This window comes from Taeniopygia guttata, chromosome 1, assembly GCF_048771995.1.
Source record: "Taeniopygia guttata chromosome 1, bTaeGut7.mat, whole genome shotgun sequence".
NCBI classification, from domain to species: Eukaryota; Metazoa; Chordata; class Aves; order Passeriformes; family Estrildidae; genus Taeniopygia; species Taeniopygia guttata.
The window spans coordinates 18,744,186-18,765,477 of NC_133024.1; the positions used below are offsets into that span (position 1 = coordinate 18,744,186).

At 51.1% G+C, this 21,292-nt stretch overlaps 1 protein-coding gene across 10 annotated transcripts in view; it reads left to right on the plus strand.

The window, feature by feature from the left end:
* The window catches only part of TIAM1 (TIAM Rac1 associated GEF 1), a 156,176-nt gene that overhangs the window by 41,767 nt on the left and 93,117 nt on the right, over window positions 1-21,292 (plus strand). For 5 of the 10 annotated variants that reach the window (XM_032746510.3, XM_072924212.1, XM_072924221.1 and 2 more), the window contains one exon: window positions 1,198-1,257. The exons of 2 other annotated variants lie outside the window; for them this stretch is intronic. Coding sequence is in view for 2 of the 8 variants with exons in the window: in XM_072924230.1 (XP_072780331.1) it covers window positions 14,716-14,740 (25 nt within the window). In the remaining 6 variants the exon portion in view is untranslated. Of the gene's footprint in view, window positions 1-1,197; window positions 1,258-12,471; window positions 14,415-14,608; window positions 14,741-21,292 lie in introns of those variants that run through there. 3 more of the 10 variants (XM_072924230.1, XM_030264300.4, XM_012570006.5) reach the window with 3 other exon arrangements.

Below are 21,292 nucleotides of genomic sequence, written 5' to 3' on the forward strand. Positions count from 1 at the left end.
CTGCTGGACTGTCAATGAGCAAAAGGCCACTCCCATGGAATTATGGATGGATAAAACAGTGGCGGCTGTTCTGAGAGCAGGTGTTTCCTCCCGGGATTCAAGTTACCAAACTCATCAGGACATTCCAACTTCTTGCATTTTAAATTCCCTGACCCCCAAGAACAAAGTCATTTTCTCAGCTTTGGAGGCTGAAATTTGCTTACAAGGATTATGTGTGTTCCTGGAGCAGTGGGCACAGATTTTCTTTGTGAAAAGGGATATATTGGAGAGGGTGTTAAGCCCCAGTGCAAGTTCCTGTTCTGGAATGGAAATTGCTGTGCAGGTTTGGAGCAAGGCATGTTGGAGCTAGCTGATTTCTTTGGCAGATGTCTGATGCTGTTACATCATCCCCATCCCTCGGAGCTCCAAGGGCTTTGGAGGGCTCAGTGTCTTGTGGTAGGTTGGCCATGGCATGTCCTGCTCTTCCCACTTCCCTGGTGTGGGAGAACAAGCATTTTCCATAAGGAGCTGTCAGCAAGCTCTGCCTCCCACAAATCCGTGTCCTGAGGTGATGAGAAGCACTGGTCAGGGAGAAGAGCTGTAGGAAATCTCCGCTGGATGGGAGTTGTCAATGCACTCATCCAATCTCTGAGCAACATGTGGGGGTGGTATTTGCTGGGGATAAGTGACCTTTTACTGCTTTCGTTGTGTGGGCATTCTAGGGATTTCTTCTTAAAATACATTCTGCTTTGCTCCCTGAGACCTCTGCCAGTGCTTCCAGGTTATTGTTCTGTGAGATCCATGCTGACCTCGAGTGTAATTTTGCTGAGAGCATTCAACTGGGAGCCAAGCTTTCTGTAAAACTCCAGCTCAACAGCAGTGGTACAGCTTGCTGAACCCAAGGGCTGTGGAAAGAGATGCTTTAGAACAAGGAAATGCTGCCTGCAGCCCTCAGTGTCTGGAGCTGACTGTCCGCAGAGCGAAGGGAAACCGCCTTAATTGGCTTTTGTGGCTCTGGCAAATACAACAAACAGTGAGAAGCAATTTGGATTTGAATTATTTGCCCCCCTGCACTAACAGGTTGAGGTGGTGCTAGTGATAAAAGCCTGGCTGCTGGAGTTTGGCTGAGGTGTGTTTCAGGGGGTCAGGCAACTGAACAGCAGCTCTGTGTATGTGGATGCTTTGGGACAACCCTTTAATCTTTCTTTTTAATTCCAGGAGCTACGTGGGACAACCAATGTTTCCCTTTGGTCCTGTTTACTGCTGCAACAGCCTTGTGTGAGTAAGGGCTGGGGTGGATTTGGTGAAGGTGTGTGTTTGCAGCTCCTGCCCACCCTCCTCCTCCCCTTCCCCTCTCTGTCCTGGGGCAGAGCACGACCAGTGGTCTCCTGGGAATGAAAATGTTCAGGCTTCTTAGAGATGCAGAGTGAAATGTTTATATGAGAGACCATGTCAGCAGCTGCATGTTTTATCCAAGCAAGCAAGTCCAGAAATGTTTATAGAAACTGGCAGCACTAAATCGGGACAGTTGGTCACTAATCTTTGCAAAGATACAAAACTGATTAAATAAAAAGATTCCCTGAGGCAGCCTCCAAGTTGCAATATAAGGGTGACCCAGGCTTCTAAAGGCTCCTTTCTGGCCCCTGTTCCTCCCCACACTTCCTCTGTGTGGTCACTCCAAATTGCTGCCAGCTGGCCCATTTGTCCCGTGGGGGGTTGTGCTTCTCCTCGGTTCTGACCTTTCAGAGAGACAGACAAAATCTGTGGCCCGAGCAGATCTTTGAATTTGCAGCCAGCCTAACAGTGAGAGGGACGAACACAGGGAGTTTAAACAGCAGAGGGAGGAGATTCTGTCCTCACTATTGACCGCAGACCTCACTGTGCCCGTATATGAGTCTGAGTCTTCTTGCCTGTTGTGTTTGAGGTTTTCTTGCCTCTGTGTTGCCTTCTACCCTTGTTCCAGACATCAGGTTATGGTATGTTTCCAGCTAGACAAATATGAGATGTTTTTTTGTTCCAGGCTAAGTTTTATTTTTCCAGCCCAGTGGTTTTGTAGTGCCTTCACAGAGACAAAAACAGAACAGAAAAAAAAAGCAATTTAAAAAAATTTCAGCATCATAAAGAAAGAAAAATTAAACCAGAGGACTGCTATATCATCAAAGTGAGCGTGCAAGTGTGTGGCAGGACAGCCAGTTAACAGAAAATGATAGTGAAATTGGGTGATATTTCCAGTCTCCCCAGGGGGAAAGCACATGTGTTTTACAATGGATAATGAAATGTTATGGTTTTTATGTCTAATACGTTAATTCTGCCAGGGCGGTAATCCCGAGGATCCAATCCACATTTAAGTTGGAAAGATATGCAAAGGCTTTTATTGAGGACATAAACTAAAATGCATTTAAGGCAAAAAAACAGAGCAAAATAACAGAAAGATGGGAGAGGTTTCCACTTCCCTTCTGTCCCACTCTGTTGTATCAAATACTGACTCGTGCCAGAGGAGCTGCTGCCCTGAAGCCTGGTGCTTCTTCCATGGCAAACATAAAAGTTAATTCACGTTTTTTTTCCAGTTTTGGGAGAGACATACCATTTGTGATGGTTTTGTTCTTGTGTGGATTTTGTAAGAGCAAGTCTTGAGCTTGAAACACCTGCAGGGGTCAGTGGCTGTGGATCAACCCAAGGTACTGATCCAGAGTGTAACCCATGTGTTGTGCACCTGGTTCACCCTGCTCCAGCCCCAATTCCCTCCTGTGCTTCCCTGCCCAGTGGTGGAGATGTGGCTCTGAGCCTGAGCTGGCCTTTTAATCAGGGCCATGTGTTCCCTCTCCCCTCCTTGCAGCAGCACCAGGGCTTTGCTCAGTGCACAGTGTGTGAGTTCAGGGAGCAAAATGGCCAGAAAATAAAACTGTGCTGTTTTGGCCAGCCGTGTTTTGGGAGCCAGGTTGCTGGAAGAGGTAGGCAGGATGTGACAGCCCTGATGTGGTCATTTTTGGAGAGGTCTGGGGAGGAAGGAGGTGTCTTGAGCCAAACAGGCTACTCTTGTAGTCCCAGTAGTGTCATCAGAACACTTCACTCCAAAGCCTAGTAATAGATGGACAGCCTTGGTTTAACCTTTCCTTGCCAGCTGTGGGGCTGTGCTGCTTTGCTGTGGCTTTTTGAGCTTCTCCACGTGTGTCCTGCAAGCTGATGTCCTGGGGACACCTACTGTGAGGACTTAGAGGGCAGAGGAAGGAAGAGGAGGCTCCTCCTGAAGAGGCTCTGGCTCACCCGTGCTGTGGGATCCCCTAATGGGGAGGTGCAGGAGACCCCTGTGCTTTTCTGTGCTTGTTCTGCTTTCTCAGGGGTCTCTCCAGGACTTGGATGCAGGAAGATCTGAGCTTGGTGTGTTACTGCAATGGGAGGGGAGATGGATGCTCACACCCTGTGCGAGCCTGGCCTCAGCTCGGGGGAGCCCAGACGGGTTCTGCAGAGCCCCGAAATGCGGAACGTGGTTATTTATGTTTGGGAGTTCCCTCCTCTGCCCCAGTGTGGCTGCACTGGGGGGAAGTGGGCCACAGTTATCAAAGCCATTTCTCCAAGTGGCCAAGCCCAGCATTCTTGACGTGCTTCAGCACACTTCTGCTTTTGGGCAATCAGTGCAGCCTGTGAAACCGAGCTGATTTGTTTCTCTGCAGTGTGTTTTTGTTCTCCCTGCCTATTTATTGCAACTTTAATGCCTCTCCAGCACTACCCATCCCATGCCCTGTGTATAAATCACATCTTTGTGTGTGCATGTGGGGAATAGAATAAAGAGAAAATAACTTTGGTCACACAGACTGACATGGAGCAGGATCTGCCCTGATATCTCTCCGAGCTTGGAGTTGGAACAGTGACAGCAGGCAGCATTGGAGTCCACTCCCAAATGTTGTGTTTAATCCTAAATCAGGCTTTAGCCTTCAAGTAACAGACAAATACTGAAAAGCCTCATAAGAAGGATGAGGAACAGGCAGGACTTTAAAAAAAAAAAAGTACAAATGAGGAAAAGTAATCAGCAGTTCTGGGAGTATTATGATTTTTAGAATGCAAGGCTTTTGCCAGTAACAGGGACCATGTCTCTGCCCTTGAGCTTGTTTAAGAAGTTAATCTGTATGAACTCTCAGTCTTAGGGATCACTCAGAGCAATGATGGCTCTCTGAGCCTTCAGCCTCACATTTGTACAAGTAAGAAGGCAAGCTCACAGAGCAATGGCACTAGAAGCTGGAGGCTCAGGTGAGGCTCTGAAGCAGCCCTTGCAGAGGTGAGTGTGTAACCCATGGCTGTAGCTGTTGTCTGTCAGGGCTGCTGCTGCTGTGCAGGCGTTCAGGAACAGGCTCACAGAGCAGGGCAGGGGTTGCAGTACCACAAACCAGGTATTCTTTGCCTGATGTGTCCATAATAAGCTGTGGCATTACTCCAAAAAGTAGTTTGGAACAAGGTTTGAGAGGCTCTTTATTTTGTTTTAAATGTGCTGGTACCAAAAGATAGCCAAAGACTTCTGACTGCAGCTCAGAGAAGATGCCTTCAGTTGCTCCATGCTTTTCTTTTGCACTTGTTCTGCCTCTCCTCTCCCTGCCCTGCTGGCCATGGAGACGAGTCATTGTTTAAAGGTGTTCTCTGGTCGTGCTTCTCAGCTCCTGCCATTCCATGAACTGTGAGGAGGCTTCAAGGCAGTGCTCATCTCTCCTTGGTGTGGAGATCTCTGCTTTATGTCCTCTCTGCCAGGGATGTGTGGTCCTGGGTGTTTGGGAATTGTTTGGACAATTCCCCTGAGCTTGGGGTCACCATGTCAGTCAGGTGGAAAGGGATGTGTGGGGTTCTCCCAAAGCAGGATCAGCTCTGGGACCAAAACCAGGCTCCTCTCCAGGCAGGGCTTGAAAACCTCCCAAGGATGGAGCAAGCACAACCTCTCCTGAGAACCTGACCCCATGTCCCTTTTTGCCAGGAGTGTCTTCATGGTGGAGGTCTTGGTGTATCCCAACTGCTCTGCCAGTGATTCCCTGTGTCCCACTCAAATATGGTGCACCATTGCGGGTGCCTGACAGAAGCCACAGATGTGCACAAATTGTGCTTTGAAATGAAAGGTTTGTTCCTCCTGAGCAGCACAGCAGCGGCAAACAGATCTAGGGAAATGGAATTATATGGGAAGTTGTAGCATGGCTTTGAATGAGGGGAGGATAAATAGGGAAAGTTGCAGATCAGCATTTACTTTCATAGAAACTAGTGTTTCTCTTTCAATTAAATGACTTGATGGGAGTTTTAAAAGGGAAAAAGACCCCTCAAGGCAGCTTAGAACAAGTTAATAGGAAAGGAGGAGCAGGGAAGGCACTGAGACATAGAGCAGAGACATGTGGTCAGTCCAGTTGTGCCAGCCCTGTGTGCCTGCTGTAATGTTTATAACCCTGAGTCAGCCTGTGATAGTCAGGGCTGGTGGCCCTCTGGGTAGAACCTGAGGTCCAAGATCTCTGCTCCCTGTGGAGGGTGTTGTGGTTTGACACGGAAGAGAATTTTCTCAGGAAGTTGGGGTCAAACCAATCATTGGTCAGATTTGTATATTGGCATCTGGAGTGGCCACTGAAGGCTGGACACGCCTCTGAGAACACAGGGGGTTAAAGGCAAGGACTCCCAGGAGAACTGTCTCTTTGGGTCAGGTCAGCAGAGAGAGCAGACTCCCCTGCCCAGCCCATCTGGGTTGGGGAGGGAAGCCATGTGGCCTGGCTGAGTAGGCCAAAGGGGTGAGGGCTGGAGCCGGGCCAGCTCCTGCGGACGGAAGGGTGGAGGAAGGCTGAGATGTCTTTGTGCCCCCCCCACCAGCGCCGCCCCCACCCCCCCCCGCCACCAGAGGGGAAGAGATAGAGAGCCTGAAGACACCTGGAAATTCTCTGGCTGCGGAGAAGGAGAAGGGCTGGGGGAAGGTGCCCAGCGTGGGAGCTGGAGTCTGGGCCGAGATTTCAGCCATACGGGGAGTCTGGGACTTTCAGCCTTTCCTTGGGAAGTGAAAGCTTTGTGAAATATTACTCCTCCTTGTTTTGAAAGAGAAGAAGAGAGACAGCCTGAGATATTAGGAAAAGAAGGTTGGGGGCAGGGGAGATGATGGAGTGGCTTTTGGCTGGACTTTTCTTGTTAGCTATAGACCGAACCAATTTCTCCTCCAAGAGAGACTGCATTTTAGGGGGATGCCGGTGAGCCAAGAGACTTGCTTTAGTGGCTGAGACCAACTGGAGTGGAGTGAACAGAGAAAAGTTGAGGAGGGTTGTGGTGATGCCCTCTGTCTTCAGAGAAGAAGAAGAGAAGATCTCTGTTCTTGGACCCTCAGCCCCAGGGGAAAATGGGGGGGACTGTGGTCCCAAAATGAGACACTGGACTGTTGTTCCTGTTGGTCCTTGAGAAAGCATCCTTAAAGGGGCCCTATGAGCAGTCTTGGTCCATGCACGGTGGTGAGAACACTGACATGGAGAGGAGAGTGTCACACTGGCAGATTCTCTCCGGGCAGTGACATGGAAACACAAGAGGTGGCAATTGTGTTTCTTGTGGGGGTGGTATATGGCATCAGGAGAGACTCCTCTCTCCCTTGATGGACTGAGTATTGATTATCTGAAGGGTGGGAACCTGATTGAGGGTCCGAATTGTGTCTCACTGTGGTTTGTTGGAATTGTTGGGGGAGGAGGAATGTTTTGGAAGGTTTTCATTTTGGATTTAGTGTTGTTTTTTCCTTTTATCATAGTAGTAGTTTAATAAAGTTTTTTCCTTTGTTATTAAGCTTGGGCCTGCTCTGCTCTGTTCCTGATTGCATCTCACAGTATTTATTTGGGAAGGTGCATTTTCATGGGGGCTCTGGCATTGTGCCAGTGTCAAACCATGACAAGGGCTTTGGGTCAGGCTGTGAGTGGGGTCAGGGCCCTTGAGAGAGGTGTTAACAGTGTGGCTCCTGTGCCGTGCTCTGGTCCAGGGAGGCTGAAACCAGGTCAGGGTTTCTTTTCATTGAGGTGACATTGAGGGGAGATCTGGGTTTTTTTTTGTATTTTTTTGGGGTTTTTTTGTTGTTGTTTTTTGTTTTTTTTGTTTTTTTTTTTTTTAACCATCTGGCTGTAATAGAAGAAATAAATTGGAGCTTGTTTTCTAAAAATGAGAACATGTGCAGTCAACCAGCATCTTTTATTTTTATGCAGCACATCTAAAATAGACGCGAGTCTGCCTCTTTCTCAGCGTGCATCCGGCACGAAGTCACAGCAGCGTTGGTGCTCCTGCCCTCTTCCTCTGTGCTCCCTCCCTTCACTTCCCTGCTCCCACCACTCGGCAGGGAGCTGCTGAGGGAGTGACTTGGGTTTGGATGTGCCAGTCAGCCCCACATAGCGGGGGAAGGTGGCAGTGACACCAGGAGGGTGTGGGCGGGTGGCTGCAGTGCTGCTCTGGTCCTTAGGAACCTCTGTGTGAGAGAAGGAGGGAGCAAGGACATGCATGGCAGCCCTCCTGCTAAGGTGGAAGGTAGAATTGAATGGACAGGGAAGGAGCAGTTGCTCACAGTTGTTTGCTTTGGGTCTGCTGGGAGTGGAGAGCACTTCCCCTCTCAGTTCCTGCCTCCTGCACATGAGGAATCATGGAATCACAGAATCATTTAGGATGGAAAATACCTCTGAGACCCTCAAGTCCCAGCTGTGCCCGATGCCCGTCTTGTGCCCAGCCCGGAGCACTGAGTGCCACATCCAGGAATTCCTTGGATACCTCTAGGGATGGGCACTCCAAACCTCCCTGGGCAGCCCCTGCCAAGGCCTGAGCACCCTTTCCAGGGAGAAATTCCTTCTGGTGTCCACCATGAGCCTGCCCTGGCCCAGCCTGAGGCCATCCCTCTCCTCCTGTCCCTGTTCCCTGGGAGCAGAGCCTGACCCCCCCCAGCTGTCCCCTCCTGGCAGGAATTGTGCAGAGCCCCACGGTCTCCCCTGAGCCTCATTTTCTCCCTTCCTCCCTGATGTCCCCTCCCTGTGTTTGGGCAGCTCTGCAGTTGTCCAGGCCAAGGGAACAATCTTCCCATACTGTCTTTTTTATTCCATCAGGGCTGTGCAGGAGATGGGGATAATACTTGCCTTGCAGAGCCATTGTGAAAGTTAATTTGCTAATTATTTACAAAGCACATCAGAGTGCTGCTTCAGGTATACACAGGGTTATGATAACATCTAATTAGTAATTCCTTATGACACTTCATTTTCTTTCTGCCATAAATATTGGCCTGATGTAGGGACAGCCCTGCCTGTGCTTGTCATCCCAGTGCCTCAGAGGGAATAAAAAAAGCTGGATTTAGTTTGTAAATGGTGCCTCTTTATCCCCCTCCTCCTATCCCATCTGACCCAAAAAACCACTCTGACCCTTTTGGTGAGCTGCTGCCGGGCTCGTGTCCATTGATGGGCCACTGCTTGGGGAGGACTCACCCCTTCCATGGAAATCTCATCCCTCTGGCAAAACCCCTTGCTCTTCCCTGATTTCCCATCCTTCCCAGCCTCACAGCTCTGTGCCCTCTCTTGCTGGGCAGGGGCAGGTGAGGGAAGAGCAGGACAGAAGGAGCTGCCATGGGAAGATCTCTGCCCTCCCTTTCTGTGGAACCTGGACCAAGGGCTGGGATAATGGGGTATAAGATTTTCTCTCTCAGCTTCTCTCTTTCTCTCTGTTCTTGCCCAGGTTTGCATCCCACATTGTGCTGTTCTGTTTCAAGGTGTGTGTGCAGCATCTTGTCTACGCTTTGGCCAGTGTGGATATGAGATTTCATCCTGTAGTGTGTTGTTTTCCTCTTCTCCAAATAAATAAAACTCGGGGACCTTCACTGTCCATCACACATTGCTGGTTTTACTCAGCTGTGAGTGGCTTTGGGTGTTTTGGAGGGTGTCAATATCCTGTGTGTTTAATGCTTCAGTGCAGTGAGTCCAGAAGCTTGTGATACCTATTTTTAGTGTTGAAAAGTTTTGACAGCTAAAGTAAACCTACATTATCCATCACTTGACAGCCTCGTCACCAGCGTGCAGCTTGTCACTCTCGCTCAGAGCTGATTTTTCCAATGAAATTAAAACTATTGGCAGGGATGTGGTGGAAGTGTGTCAGAATGCAGCATGAAAATGACAGCAGCTACTGCCTGGTTTAAAAAAAAAAATGAGAGGAGGTGTTTGCATTAGAGGTCTTGAATAAAATGTTCCTCCTTGAGCATTCCTATGGAAAAAGGAAGCAGTCCCTGTTCTGTTAAGCTCTGGCTGGTCCTTGTGCCACGTGGCTGTTCTGTGCGGGGTGGTGCTGCTGCCGCAGGGCTTGTGTGCAATGGGGTGTCACAGCCACTGTCCTCTCAGGGGACACAGGATGGACACAGCCACTGTCCTCTCAGGGGAGCCCACCAGGTGGGGTTGGGCACCCCAAAAAACCCCTCTGGTGCTGGGCAGTGCAGAGCTCGTGGTGGCTTTGGGCCAGTGTGTGTGTCTGGAAGAGCTGCCCCAGTGCAGGAGAGGAAGCAGGGATTTCTGTAGGAGCTAATCCTGCGTACACAGAGGGGTATGTTGTACCTGCACACACCTGCATGGGGCCAGGGCTCAGCAGCATCCCTGCCTTGGCCCAGGAGGAGACAGTCCTGAGGCTGCCAGAGCTCCAGGAGCCTTTGGATAACGCTCCCAGGGATGCACAGGGTGCGATTGGTGGGTGTCTTTGCACAGGATGGTCCTTGTGGGTCCCTTCCAGCTCAGGAGGTTCTTTGGGTGTCTGCAAGCAGAGTGCCCACATTGCTGTGAGAGCTGCCAGCCACAAGCAGCGCTATGAAATACAAACCTTAAATTTTAGCTTGTGCTTGGGCCAGAGGTGGTTCCTGCCTCTTGTCACTTGTCTTGGTTTCATAGGCAAAGGTGCTGGCTTGCTGCCACCATCCACTCCCTGGAGCTCATTAGGAGCCTTTTTCAGCTCCCCTTGTAGCCAAACAACAGGGATCAGCTTTCTTAGGAGCTGATATATCTGCTGACCTCTCCAAAGGGAAAAAAACCTCATATAATTCATTACCTGACTTCTGCAGAGGCTGAAAGGGAACTCATTTGTGACCGAACAATACTTGCCTTTTACAACTCCCTTCCTAATCCCAAATAGAAACATGAGGCTGAGAAAATCTTTCTGATAGTGGGAGTGTGGATACATTCAACCCAGTATAATTTTTCATGGCATTAATGTTCTGTAATTGCCAGGGGTTGGTTTGCAGGTTTTTGTTGGACAAAGTGAAAGCAGGCAGTGTTAAACATCAATTCGAGGGGGTAGAACTGATTCTGATGGTGGTGTGATGGTTTTCCATCAGTGCCCTCTTGTGAGGTGCTGCTTCACAGATATACAGTTTGAAAGCTGAGGTTTCAAGAAAAAAGATGCAAGCTAAGTCAGCTTTCTTCTTCAGTTTATGACTGAGTACAAGATGGCTCGAGTCAAACTGTCCCCTGCTATGCAGAGAAAGCCCTTGCTCCTGCCAGGTGCGTGAGGCTACACAGGCACAAAGAGTGGGATTCCAGGCTGAAAGCCAGCACATGACTTGGCCACATCATCCACAGGGAACTTTGAAGGCCAGGTTATGTGTGTAGGGCTGCAGTTTTTCCAAGATTTCCTGGAAAAGGGCACAAATGTCCCAGTGTTATCTGCCTGGTGCCCACAAGTACCACGAGGGTCATCTGTGCTTGTGGGACCAAAACTGGCCTGGACATCAGCTCCTTGGTGTTCCCCTGGGGATGTTCCTGCTGGATGATTAGTGGCTGGCAGGCCCCAGGTCGTGTCCTGAAAGATGCTTGGTCAGAGTGGGTGATGATCACCTCAGGAACTCTGCTGTGACTTCCAGAGGGACCCGAGTGGCTCCAGTTGTCTGCATGGTGGAGACAGAACACTCTTCCTGTGTGTGCAGGTGAAAAATAAGCCAGATACAATCATGAATTTTTGAAGCACCTTGGCTTTGTAAAGTAAGCCTTAGTTAAAGAGATACGGTCTGCAGAGCCCTGTGTGAGCGCAGCAGATGCTCCTCATATCTCACCTTCCTGCTGTGCTCGGGGTGAGTCACTTGCTGAAGTGACTCCTTTTTTTCTGCCCCAAGTGCTAATCCATTGTTAAAATGATATCAGCTCATGCGTGCTAATTAGCAGGTGTGCCAGGGTGTGAGAGGCCCAAGATGTTAATTAGGGTTGATAAACACACCTTTATGCAGGATACAGACCTGGATTGTGTCTCCCTTCCTTTCACCACAGAGAAGTGCTGTGTTGAGGGACCTTTCTCCTCTGGGCTCTGTGGTGGGATCTCCATGTTTCAGCTCAATATTCCCTGGATGGTTCACAGAATCACAGAATGTCTTGAGTTGGAAGGGCCCAACAAGGATCATCCAGTCTCACTCCTGACCCTGCACATTCACCGCAACAATCCCAGCCTGGGCATCCCTGGCAGCACTGTCCAAATGCTCCTGGAGCTCTGGCAGCCTCGGGGCTGTGCCCATGCCCTGGGGAGCTTGGGCAGTGGAAGAACTTTTTCCTGATATCCAGCCTAACTCTCCCCTGGCACAGCTGCAGCTGTTGCCTGGGTCCTGTTTCTGTCATAGGGAGCAGAGACCAGAACTGCCCCTCAGGAGGAGCTGCATCCCCCATTGAGGTCTGACCTAAGTCTTCTCCAGACTGGTGGGATTCATCCTGCCAGAAGGATGGAAGGAAAATAGACTTTTCCCAGTGGTACCATTACTCAGCTGAGGAGGGGAGGGTCACTTTGTGCCCTGCTACAGGGCTGAGCTCACGGCTGCTTCTGGAAGCTGCTGGAGGTGCCGTTCCTTGCAGCCATCCCACGTCTGCGTGCCGTGTCGAGCAGAACACGCCGGGCTGTCTCTGAACAGGTTTTGGTAGTTCCTGGCTGGCACAGGGGAGCACAGCTGTTTACACAAGCTGGCTCGCGCCCTCGGAGGAAGCCCACATCAAAAGGGTGTATCCCAGTGCGTCAGCGGGGCCTGGAGCCAGCGCCAGGCCTGGAAATGCCTGTTCTTGCTGGCGGAGAGCCTGGCACTGCCCACTAGGGCACTGCCCACCCAGCGAGGCTCCTGCGGGATGGCTGCTCCACACCTTCCGTGCTCCCACCATCCCGGGCTGCTCAGCCCGCCACGCTTCCCTGGAGGAAGAATCTCATTTCTCAGGAGCAGAGTGGGTTGGGTCCTACACGGCTCAGGAGGTGGCATCCCTTTCCTCTCCCTCCATGAATTTCTCTCCATATATTAGAATTGCTGTTTATGGCTCGCTGGCTTTTGCTCCACTGCTCTGGGTCATGATTGAAGTCACTGCTTTTCTTTTGCAGATCTGCACTGAACCTTCTGTTTCTGCACAACTCCATGACAGGAGGGGACAGGCGGAGGCGGAGGGTCACAGGAGGAGAGAGAATGGCCTCAGGCTGGGCCAGGGCAGGCTCAGGGTGGACACCAGCAGGAGTTTCTCCATGGAAAGGGTGCTCAGGCCTTAGATCTGCCCAGGGAGGTTTGGAGTTCCCATCCCTGGAGGTATCCAAGGAATTCCTGGAGGTAGCAGTCAGTGCTCTGGGCTGGAGACAAGGTGGGCATTGGGCACAGGTTGGACTCAATGGCCTTGGAGGTCTCTTCCAACAAAATGATTCTGTGATTTAACACCCACCAGTGGTTACACCAAAGTGTGAAGCTTTCTGCAAGCTACTCTTACAGCAGCTCATGTTTTCCTGGGAGTTCTGGCCATGCCCAGGCTTTGCTCTGGGTAGCAGGAAGAGATGTCCCACGTTGCTGTGGCAGGATGCAGACGGCACTGGCAGCAGAAGGGTGGTGCTGCCTTTTGCCCTTCCACTGTGAGAATCGCTGCTGATCTGTGGCAATAAGCACCTGTCCCTCCTCTGGAGTGTGGCAACAGGCTTGCAGAGTCTGTGGGAGCTGGTGTGTGCACACCTGTGTGTGGGTACAGGCTGTGTCCACCCCACAGCGATCCCGCTATGATGGGAATGATCCCATTCTGATGGCAGCAATCCCGGCTGGGCGGTGTGGGAGCTCTGCCCTGTTCCAGGCGCCCAAGCCAAGTTGGACCCAAAGGCAGGCAGCAGCAGCCCCCGTCGCCCTCTGAGTCACTGGTGGCTCACCAAACCTGCTTGTCTGCTCGGGGTTTGCAAGTTCCCAGCGCTGAGAGCTGCTCTCCCGTTTGTTTGTTCTGCAATGGGAACTGCTGGTTTGCTCATTCAGGGCTTCAATTCATCATAACGCTGGGCATTGTTGAGTGCTCCCCGGGCCAAACAGTGTCTGGCCCATCCCTCCTTCGTCCCTTTGCTGCTGTCGAGGTGGAGCACTGTGGTGCTTCTGGGCTGTGCCTGTGGTCACGGGGGACCTCGTGCTGGGCGTGGGTGGATCTGTCGGAAACATCTGAGATGAGAAGTTAAACCCAGGGTGCTGTTTGAAGTGGGCTCAGACTCACTGCTCGCTCCTGTTCCTGGTCACGGGGGCTGTAAGGATGGCTGTGCCATGTCAAATTGCTTCTCTGATATCTGGTCCCTGTCCCAAAATAGAATCATCTCCTCCCTTGCTCTGCCCCCGCGGCACCCGGGCGTGTGGAACCTCAGGCCTCACTCCAGCTCTTAAATCCTTTCAGTGCCACAGCAGCGTGTCCAGCCCTGGGTCAGAGCTGGGCACATACCTTTTGCCATTTTACTTTGTTCTTTTCCTCACGGTTCTGTCCTTTTCCCAACTTGTGGTCACTGCTGGGTTGCAGAGGGAGAGACTGCAAGGGTAGGGGCATTGCTCAATAATCGGTATGTGTGAAGCATCATGCAGAGTTGTAAATGTTAATTTGTTAATTAATTTGATTTCTGCTTGTAAAGAATATTTACCGTGTTGTCTGCTTTTTTTCCAGAGCAGTTTCATACCTGTTTTTCTTGTCTCATATAGGTGGTGCAGAGGCAAGGTGGGGGAAGTTGGGTTATAAACACAGATGGGTTGTGTTTTGTGTTGGTATTTCTTATTTATAGCAACTATTAGCTAGCCCTGGTCTGGAGGATGTTGCTGCTCAAATCTTAATCCAGAGACAGTTATGTGGAAGTAGGAATTAAGTAAAACCAGATCTATGTAATTTCTAATTCCCTGCAGTTCCCAATCCTGGAAACCCTTCTGCATCTGTGGGCAGCTCGCTGGGAGCAGCTGCTGGTGTGTTTTTAACGAGTTCCCTGCAGAAGCACCATCCGATACGGACCCGGAGAAACCCTCGGGGTCGGGGGGGAGTCAAGGGCAGAGGCAAAAGGCACAGGCTGGGGCAGAATGTTTTATTTTCTGTCTTGCTGGTGAGCTGCTGCCTGGGAACACGCAGAATCCCGAGGAGTGTGGAGCTGGTGCACTCGGAATGCGGGAGCCAGCCGCTTCTCCGGGCTCACTGGGGATTTAGTTCTTGGCTCCTCTCGCAGCGCTGGTGAGTTGAAGTCACCCCGGAGGGATGTCCTTAGGAATTCAGATTTCAGGAGCCAGCGGGGTTGAGTGGCAGCTCGTCTGAAGCCCGTGACGGGAGGAATTAATCAGAAGAGGGAGGGAGGAAGAGACGGAGGAAGGGAGGGATGGCAAAACCCCAAACCTTCAAACACACCCAACTGACCCATCTCATCTCAGCGTGAAACTTCGCAAGTTACACCCACTCCGGAGCAGAAGGGGAATGAAATGCTGGCGCTTCCTCCTTTCTGCTAGCGGCAGCCGGGGCTCGGGAAGCGCAGGAGAAGATGTTTGTGCTGCTGATGATGAGCGGTAAGAGTCTGCCTGCTGGAGTGCTGGGGCTCGCATGGAGCTGGGGAAATGTCTTTGGGGTGTAGCACCGTCGGGCTGTCGGATGCTGTGTATCCAGGAGGGCTTTCCTCTCCCAGTGTGCTTTCCCCGCGGTGGATAGAGGTGTTGCTTTCTGTGAGCTGTGTTTAGTTGGGTTGTGAGGTGCTGTTTGCTCGTCCAGACGCCGAGCTGATTGAATGGGAGCTGGGGAGTTCATAGCTGAATTCCCTAAGAGAGAAAAAGTGGTATCGTGTTACTGACTAGAGATGTTCCCTTCTCCAGCTGTCTGGCTTTATTTTCCATAATTACAGGTTGCCATGCTCTTTAATTGTTGAAGATGAGCCCCGTGAAAGGTTTCAACTTGACTCCAGCTCTGTTGGGTGTCTCTGCAAGGTGGGGAGAGGTGTTGCTCCCCGAGGGGGGAACGCTGCCTTGTTGGGCCGGGGGTGGCTCACACTTCCCAAAGATTTGGGAACGCTGCGCAGCTGGGACTGGGGGAACCTCGTCCCTATCGAGCTGCTCGTTTTCCTCCTGGTTCCTCCAGCGATGGCTTATCAAGTGATTTAATATCCCGGGCGCTATCTCTGAATCTAAATTGCCTAATTCTTGGGTTGGTGACAGGAAATGTGAGCACAGAGCCCTGGCTATGCAATTGCTGTGACTAAGCACCGGGGCCGAGCAGCAGCGCTGCGTGCTGGCCCTGCGCTCTGGGGGACGGGCTCCCGTCCTGTCCCGGCGCCCGGCCCGACCTGCTGTCCCCAGGGCTGCTGTGGCAGGGTCGGGGATGGCTCCTGTTTCCCCCGGGCAGGGTTGACTCAGAGCTGTGCAACCCATCAGCTGTGAGTAATCCTCCGGGGCAGAGGATAACGCATACCTTTTTCTGGGAATGAAGTCACTCCGGAGCTGTTGGAAATGTGCTTTCAGAGTTTTGTTGTATACCAGAGCCCCATTGCTGAGCTGGCTGTTAGTTCCTTGCATGGTGTTTTAATATTGCAGGAGGGATTTACATTTCCACACGTGATCAGTGCTGTGGAACGAAGCGAGCAGGTTTGGTGGGTGTCACTGGCTTGCCTGTTTTCCCCCATCCTTTCAGAGTTAAAAGTGATCTGTGCATTATGGAAAAGGTGTGGAAAATTGCCGTGCGCAGCACGGCACACAGAGCTGAGGGATCAGATGCCCAAATGTGGCAGGTCTGGTTGTGCTTCCTGGGGAACTTGCTCTTTAAAGGGTGCCTGTCTGGTTTCTAACTTGTTTTGAGGCAGAAATGCTTTATTTTTCCAAAATGCCTGACAGAAAAAAATCTGCCAAACTGCAAATTTGCATCATTTAAGCGTTTGCTTGAGCTTAATGCTTTTGCTCTAGGAAATCAGCAGTAGGACTCCTGCTGGAATTGGTGTGAGAAGGAGCATTGATTTTGCAGTGGCAGTGAGTCTATTGGGTATCCGTGTTTGGAGCAGTTCTGTTTATCTCTAATGAAGTTACACACTGTGGCTTGACCTGTAGGTAATGGCTGTTTGGAAACCAACCCCCAGGAAAACACAGCTACTGCCCTGCAGGATCAGTGACCTGGACTGCTCCAGGGAATGCCTGGGAATCCTCCTGCCCAAAGCTGGGGCAGGAGGATGAGGGGGCAGCAGTGGGAACTCCCAACAGGTTGGCTTGGGTGTAAACTGTGACCTCACTGTGTGCCTCAAGCAGCGAGACCTCACTGCTTCCCTTTGGCTCTGATGAGTTCCCCGGCACTGGTCTTCTCTCAGCTGTGAGGGTTATTAGCTCAAAAAATTAAAGGGTCTCTGATGGGGGGCAAAAAAAGGCCACTAGAATTAAATACCAGCTTCTAAATAATTAATTGTAAAGACAAATCCAGTGCAAAAGTAACAGTGGCATCGAATCTTTGCACGAATGCATCAAGAAGGAGGATGAAACTCTACTGATGCGTCTTCCTGAGTATTATTTCGTTAAACTGGCGACTGTGTGGAGCGTTCCAGGGAGTTTTATGGCCCAGTAATCCATTGCTGGATAAGGGGAATACATTATTTATAGATTAGAGTGTTTTAACGTCCTCGCATGGGGTTGTTTAAGGAGGTCAGAATGCAGAGCAGTGGGAATGGGATTAGCCCAGCTGTGCCACAAGCAGCGCAGAGGCAGGGGGCGAAAGGGGAAGTTACCACCTTGATGTTTTATGTTTTTATTGCGCCTCACAAGGCACAGGTCACACAAGAGTTAGGGGTTTCTAGAACCTGAATGTAGTTTTTATTGGTTGTGACATCTCAAATTCTAAGTGAGCTGGAAACAGACATGAACATCCTTTTCCCTGGGTCAGCAGACTCGCTGCCGGCAGCGTGTTTGTGTTCCCGGTGGGATGCAGGCACAGGACTTGAGGAAGGGGGAGCGTTTGTGAGAGCTGCCAGCCCCTCCTTCCTTCCAGGGGAAGGAAGCTGTGGTGCTGTTCCATGTGTGAAGCGTTTCTGCGTGCCCGTGTCCCAGAGGCACGGCCCCGTGAGCCGGCACTGTTGCTGCCAGACAGGTACTTGATTCACTGCAGAGTGCTTTTAGTGTAATTGCTTCTTGAGGCTTCCAATTAGGCTGTCCATGAGAGTTGGAATGTGATGTTCTCAGGCAGCTTGAAAAGCCCTCACAAAGCCAAGCAGAGGAATGATCTGGGCAGGGGAAGGGGGTGCCCATCAGGCAGGACCTGCAGGCTGAGCTCTGCTCCTGGTTTGCTTCAGGAATCTCCTTGGTCTCGCTGCTTCCAGCACCCACAGCAGTTCCCACTCTGCTTTCTGCCTTTGGTCTTCCCGGCAGTGAGCTCTGGGCTGGTAGGCTGGAGACTGGGAAACCAGCAGTGGTTCAACTCTGGCACTTTCTAATAGTGTCTAGACAGATGTGCCATGGTGGGACTCGACAATCTTGGAGGTCTTTTCCAGCCATAACAACTGTGTTATTACATGGTTCTAGGGGTAGTTAGGAGCTCAGGCTCCTGGTGATGTTAGCAGAGTTTGACAGGCATTGGCTGGGCTGCAGGAGCTGTGTGCCTGTTGTTAGGAAGAGCACAGAAAATGTGTGGTGGTGCCACTTCAGCAAGACTGGTACGGGGTAAATTGCATCACCTTGCATTGCCAGAGGTGCCCCTGCGTTACAGGGAGGGAGCAGCAGCTCTGGGGCTGACCACAAATCACCCTGCACATGTACATCCTGCTGGAAGGGCACGAGTGGCTGCAGGCAGGGATATTGCCCAGAAATTAGCCATGTGGATACAGGAATGTGGAAGTCACAATGGGGGTGCTCTTCTGTGGGTGCAAGGGCAAGAGGGATGCCACAGGCCTGGGAGCAGTTGTGTTTATTCCTGAAGAGGCAGAAACAGTTATTTTCATCTGAAAGCTGCTCTGCAGCTCTGCTCGTTTCCTTTCCAAACAATTTGGAAGCTGATGGGCTCAGTTTCTCCTGTGAGGTGCAGAAGAAGGAGCCACTTGTTGAGGGGATGTGATACTGGTGATAAGTGCAGAACCAGCTCTGGAATAGCAGTTTCTTTATGAAAGAGGTGTTTTCCCTGTGTGTGTAGGGAAATGTCCCTTTCAGCTAGTGCTGGAGCTGTTGGGCACTGAGGGTGACCCCTCCAAAAATGAGGCTCCCTGAAGTTGGGCCGTGTAGGGCACCAGCAAGGCAGAGCTGCAGCTGCAGGAGCTGGGGAAGTTGCCAGACCTTTCCTGTAGCATTTTGTCCAAAGCCAGAAAGTGGTTTTGGGGTCTCTGAAATAGCAGAAGTTGGACAGAAGAAGGCACGTATGTAGGTTTTGCACGAATACCTTCTTCCCGTGGTTCTGGGGGATGCCAGGATCTGCCTTCATGCCTTACACTGCCCAGTGGCAGTGCTGAAATACCCTCACAGCAGCTTGGCTTCGTTTATTGCTGTAACACTGAGAAACCCCGGTGTCCTGGCTTTCCCAGGTGAGCACACAGCCCTCTGTGCTCCCAGTCCAGCGCCTCTAACAGGAACAAAGAACCTTCTGCTGTCTGCTTCCCAGCTGGGAATTGCTTTGCTGTTCATTTGCATTAGCTTGGGTGGGGAAGGTGTATTCAGAGTGTGCCCCAGGCCCTCAGACACTGAAATAGAGACAAAGGCTCCCCCGTTGCGCAAGGCCACCCGGCAAGGGAGCTGGGAAGCTGCTGGGTGCAGCCACCTCAATCTTTTAGGTTGGAAAAGATCTTTGGGGTCAACCAGTCCAAGCTGGTCCCGATGCCCACCTTGTCACCAGCCACATCCAGGTGTTCCCTCGGACACCTCCAGGGATGGGGACTCCGCTAGCTCAGGAGCACTGGCACAGCCTGGGAGGCCCAGCCCAGAGGCTGTGTCTGATCCTGCCAGCTTTCCCCAGCTGGGCACAGGCTGCTCCTTCCCTTTGCCAGTGCTTTCTCCCCTCTCCTGGTGAGGGGATGCTGGGAGAGAGGCCCCTGGGCAGGAGCTGGAGTGCTCCAGGTTTCTGGGGGTGTGTGTGATGCTTGGGTGATGTCTGTGCAGGAATTAAAGCAGTGGCTGAGAGCCCTGATCAGGCATCCCTTGCCTCTCGCTGCTGGTGATGTGTAACACATGCCAAAGGTTGTTCTGGTGAAAACTGACTGATGTGCTTTTTTTAGCAGTAACAAAGGAGCCTTTTTGTTCTTCCTTTGCAACAATGAAAATCTGGTGAGGTTTTTTTTTTTCTCTGAAGTGGGAGGAAAGTTGTGTCTTTGTTGACTGTCATATCCCCCATATTGATTTAGTGGGTGCTGCTGTAAGAGGTGTGAGGTGGGCAGCAGAAACACACACAGCCAGTGAGACTTGAGGCACAGTCCAGAACTCTGTTCCCTTGGAAGTTGCAGGATAAAATTTATGACAACAAGAAGCCTGTGGGAGTCAGTTCCTTGCTGATTTTTTTTTTTTTCAAATTAAGCTTAATGCTTTAGTAGCATCTGGATGAGCGCTTGGTGATCTTCTTCTGGGAAGTGCTTTTGTGTGTGTGTGTACTTTGTTGTGGAGTGATAAATCACTGTAATTTTCCAGCCTGGTTTTTAAAAATTTGGAAAGTCATACGGTGTGATGTTTTCCTTCGAGCTGTCATTCCTGGAGGCACCTGAATGAATCCATGACATTTCAGCTCCTGTTTACTGCTTCAAACAGGTCTTTATGGTTGACATGGTTACCTGAGTGTACCTTTAAGTTTGGAGTTTATGGAGAGTTTTTTAAAAGGGAAACTAAAAGAAATAAGGGATTTTTGAGGAGCAGTAAGATGCAGTCGCTTGTTTTAAGCCACCTGAAGTTGGGAAATTCATACAAATGTCCAGAGCTCCATGAAGAGTGAGAACCTGTTGGGACTGTCCCTGGGAGCCCCTGGTTATGGGCTGTCCATTCCCACCTGGCTCAGGCAGTGCCTCTCTCCTGAAATGTGCCCTCCAGCCTTGGTGCAGCAGGGGCTGAGGCAAGACAAGGGCAAAGTTGCACATCTGTGTAGGTGCACCCAGAGCTGAGTCTGTGTTTCCAGACATAGTGAAGCAATGCAGGGAATGGGCAGTGACTGTCTGGGGCCATGAGAAAATCACAGTGCCCTTGGTTTGTGCTTCTGGGCAAGAGGAAAAAGAGAAAGCAAGACTTTTTTGGGACTGTGGCTTTGAGAGTAGATCTACCTGCAGGGCTCAGGCTGCTGGAGCTGCATCTTTGGGAAAAGGGGCTGGATTATTTGGAAATAGAGGCATTGCAGGGAAGGTGTGCTGGCAGCCTCATGGGGCTTCGCAGTGTTTCCCAGTAACTTACAGCTGTCCTCCTTGGGAACTCTTTTTCCAGGCAGAGGTTTGGGGAGGGAGCACAGAGCATAGAGAGGCTGGCACTGAGCAGGGTAAAGATTTGGGTAGGATGGAGGTCAGACAGAGGACCTGGTTTCTCAGAATCTGCTGCAGGGACTGGGATCTCATCAGCTATGCATTGGTTAGTGATCCTGGAGAACAGGAGGCTGACCCACTTAGAGCCTACCAAAAACCTGGCTCCACTGTTGGCTGATCTCAGAGCACTGATCTCTGCTCTGGTGGCCAGTGACAGGACCCGGGGAAGAGTCAGAGCTTTGTCTGGAGGGGTTTAGGTTGGAGATCAGGGAAAGGTTCTTCCTCAGAGGGTGCTGGTGCTGCCCAGGCTCCCCAGGGAACCCCAAGGCTGCCAGAGCTCCAGGAGCCTTTGGACAAGGCTGTCGGGGACAAGGTGGGATAGTTGGGGTGTTTATGCAGGGCAAGGAGCTGGAATGGGTGATCCCTGTGAGTCCCTTCCAGCCCAGGATGGTTCTGTGATTCTATTAGGTGCCATGGGAACTGGGAGCTGGGGCTGTTCTGCTGCCTGAGGCAGGACGGTGATTCCCCCATCAGCACCAGATAGATGGAAATGAAATAATTGCCAGTCCCAAGTCTGTGCTGACAGGAAAAACAGCTCCAGCTTTGTGCGAGCCCCTGGACCCAGGATCACATATCCTCATGTGACTGTGGAGCTCTGGTTTCAGCCCACACCAGAGCTCTG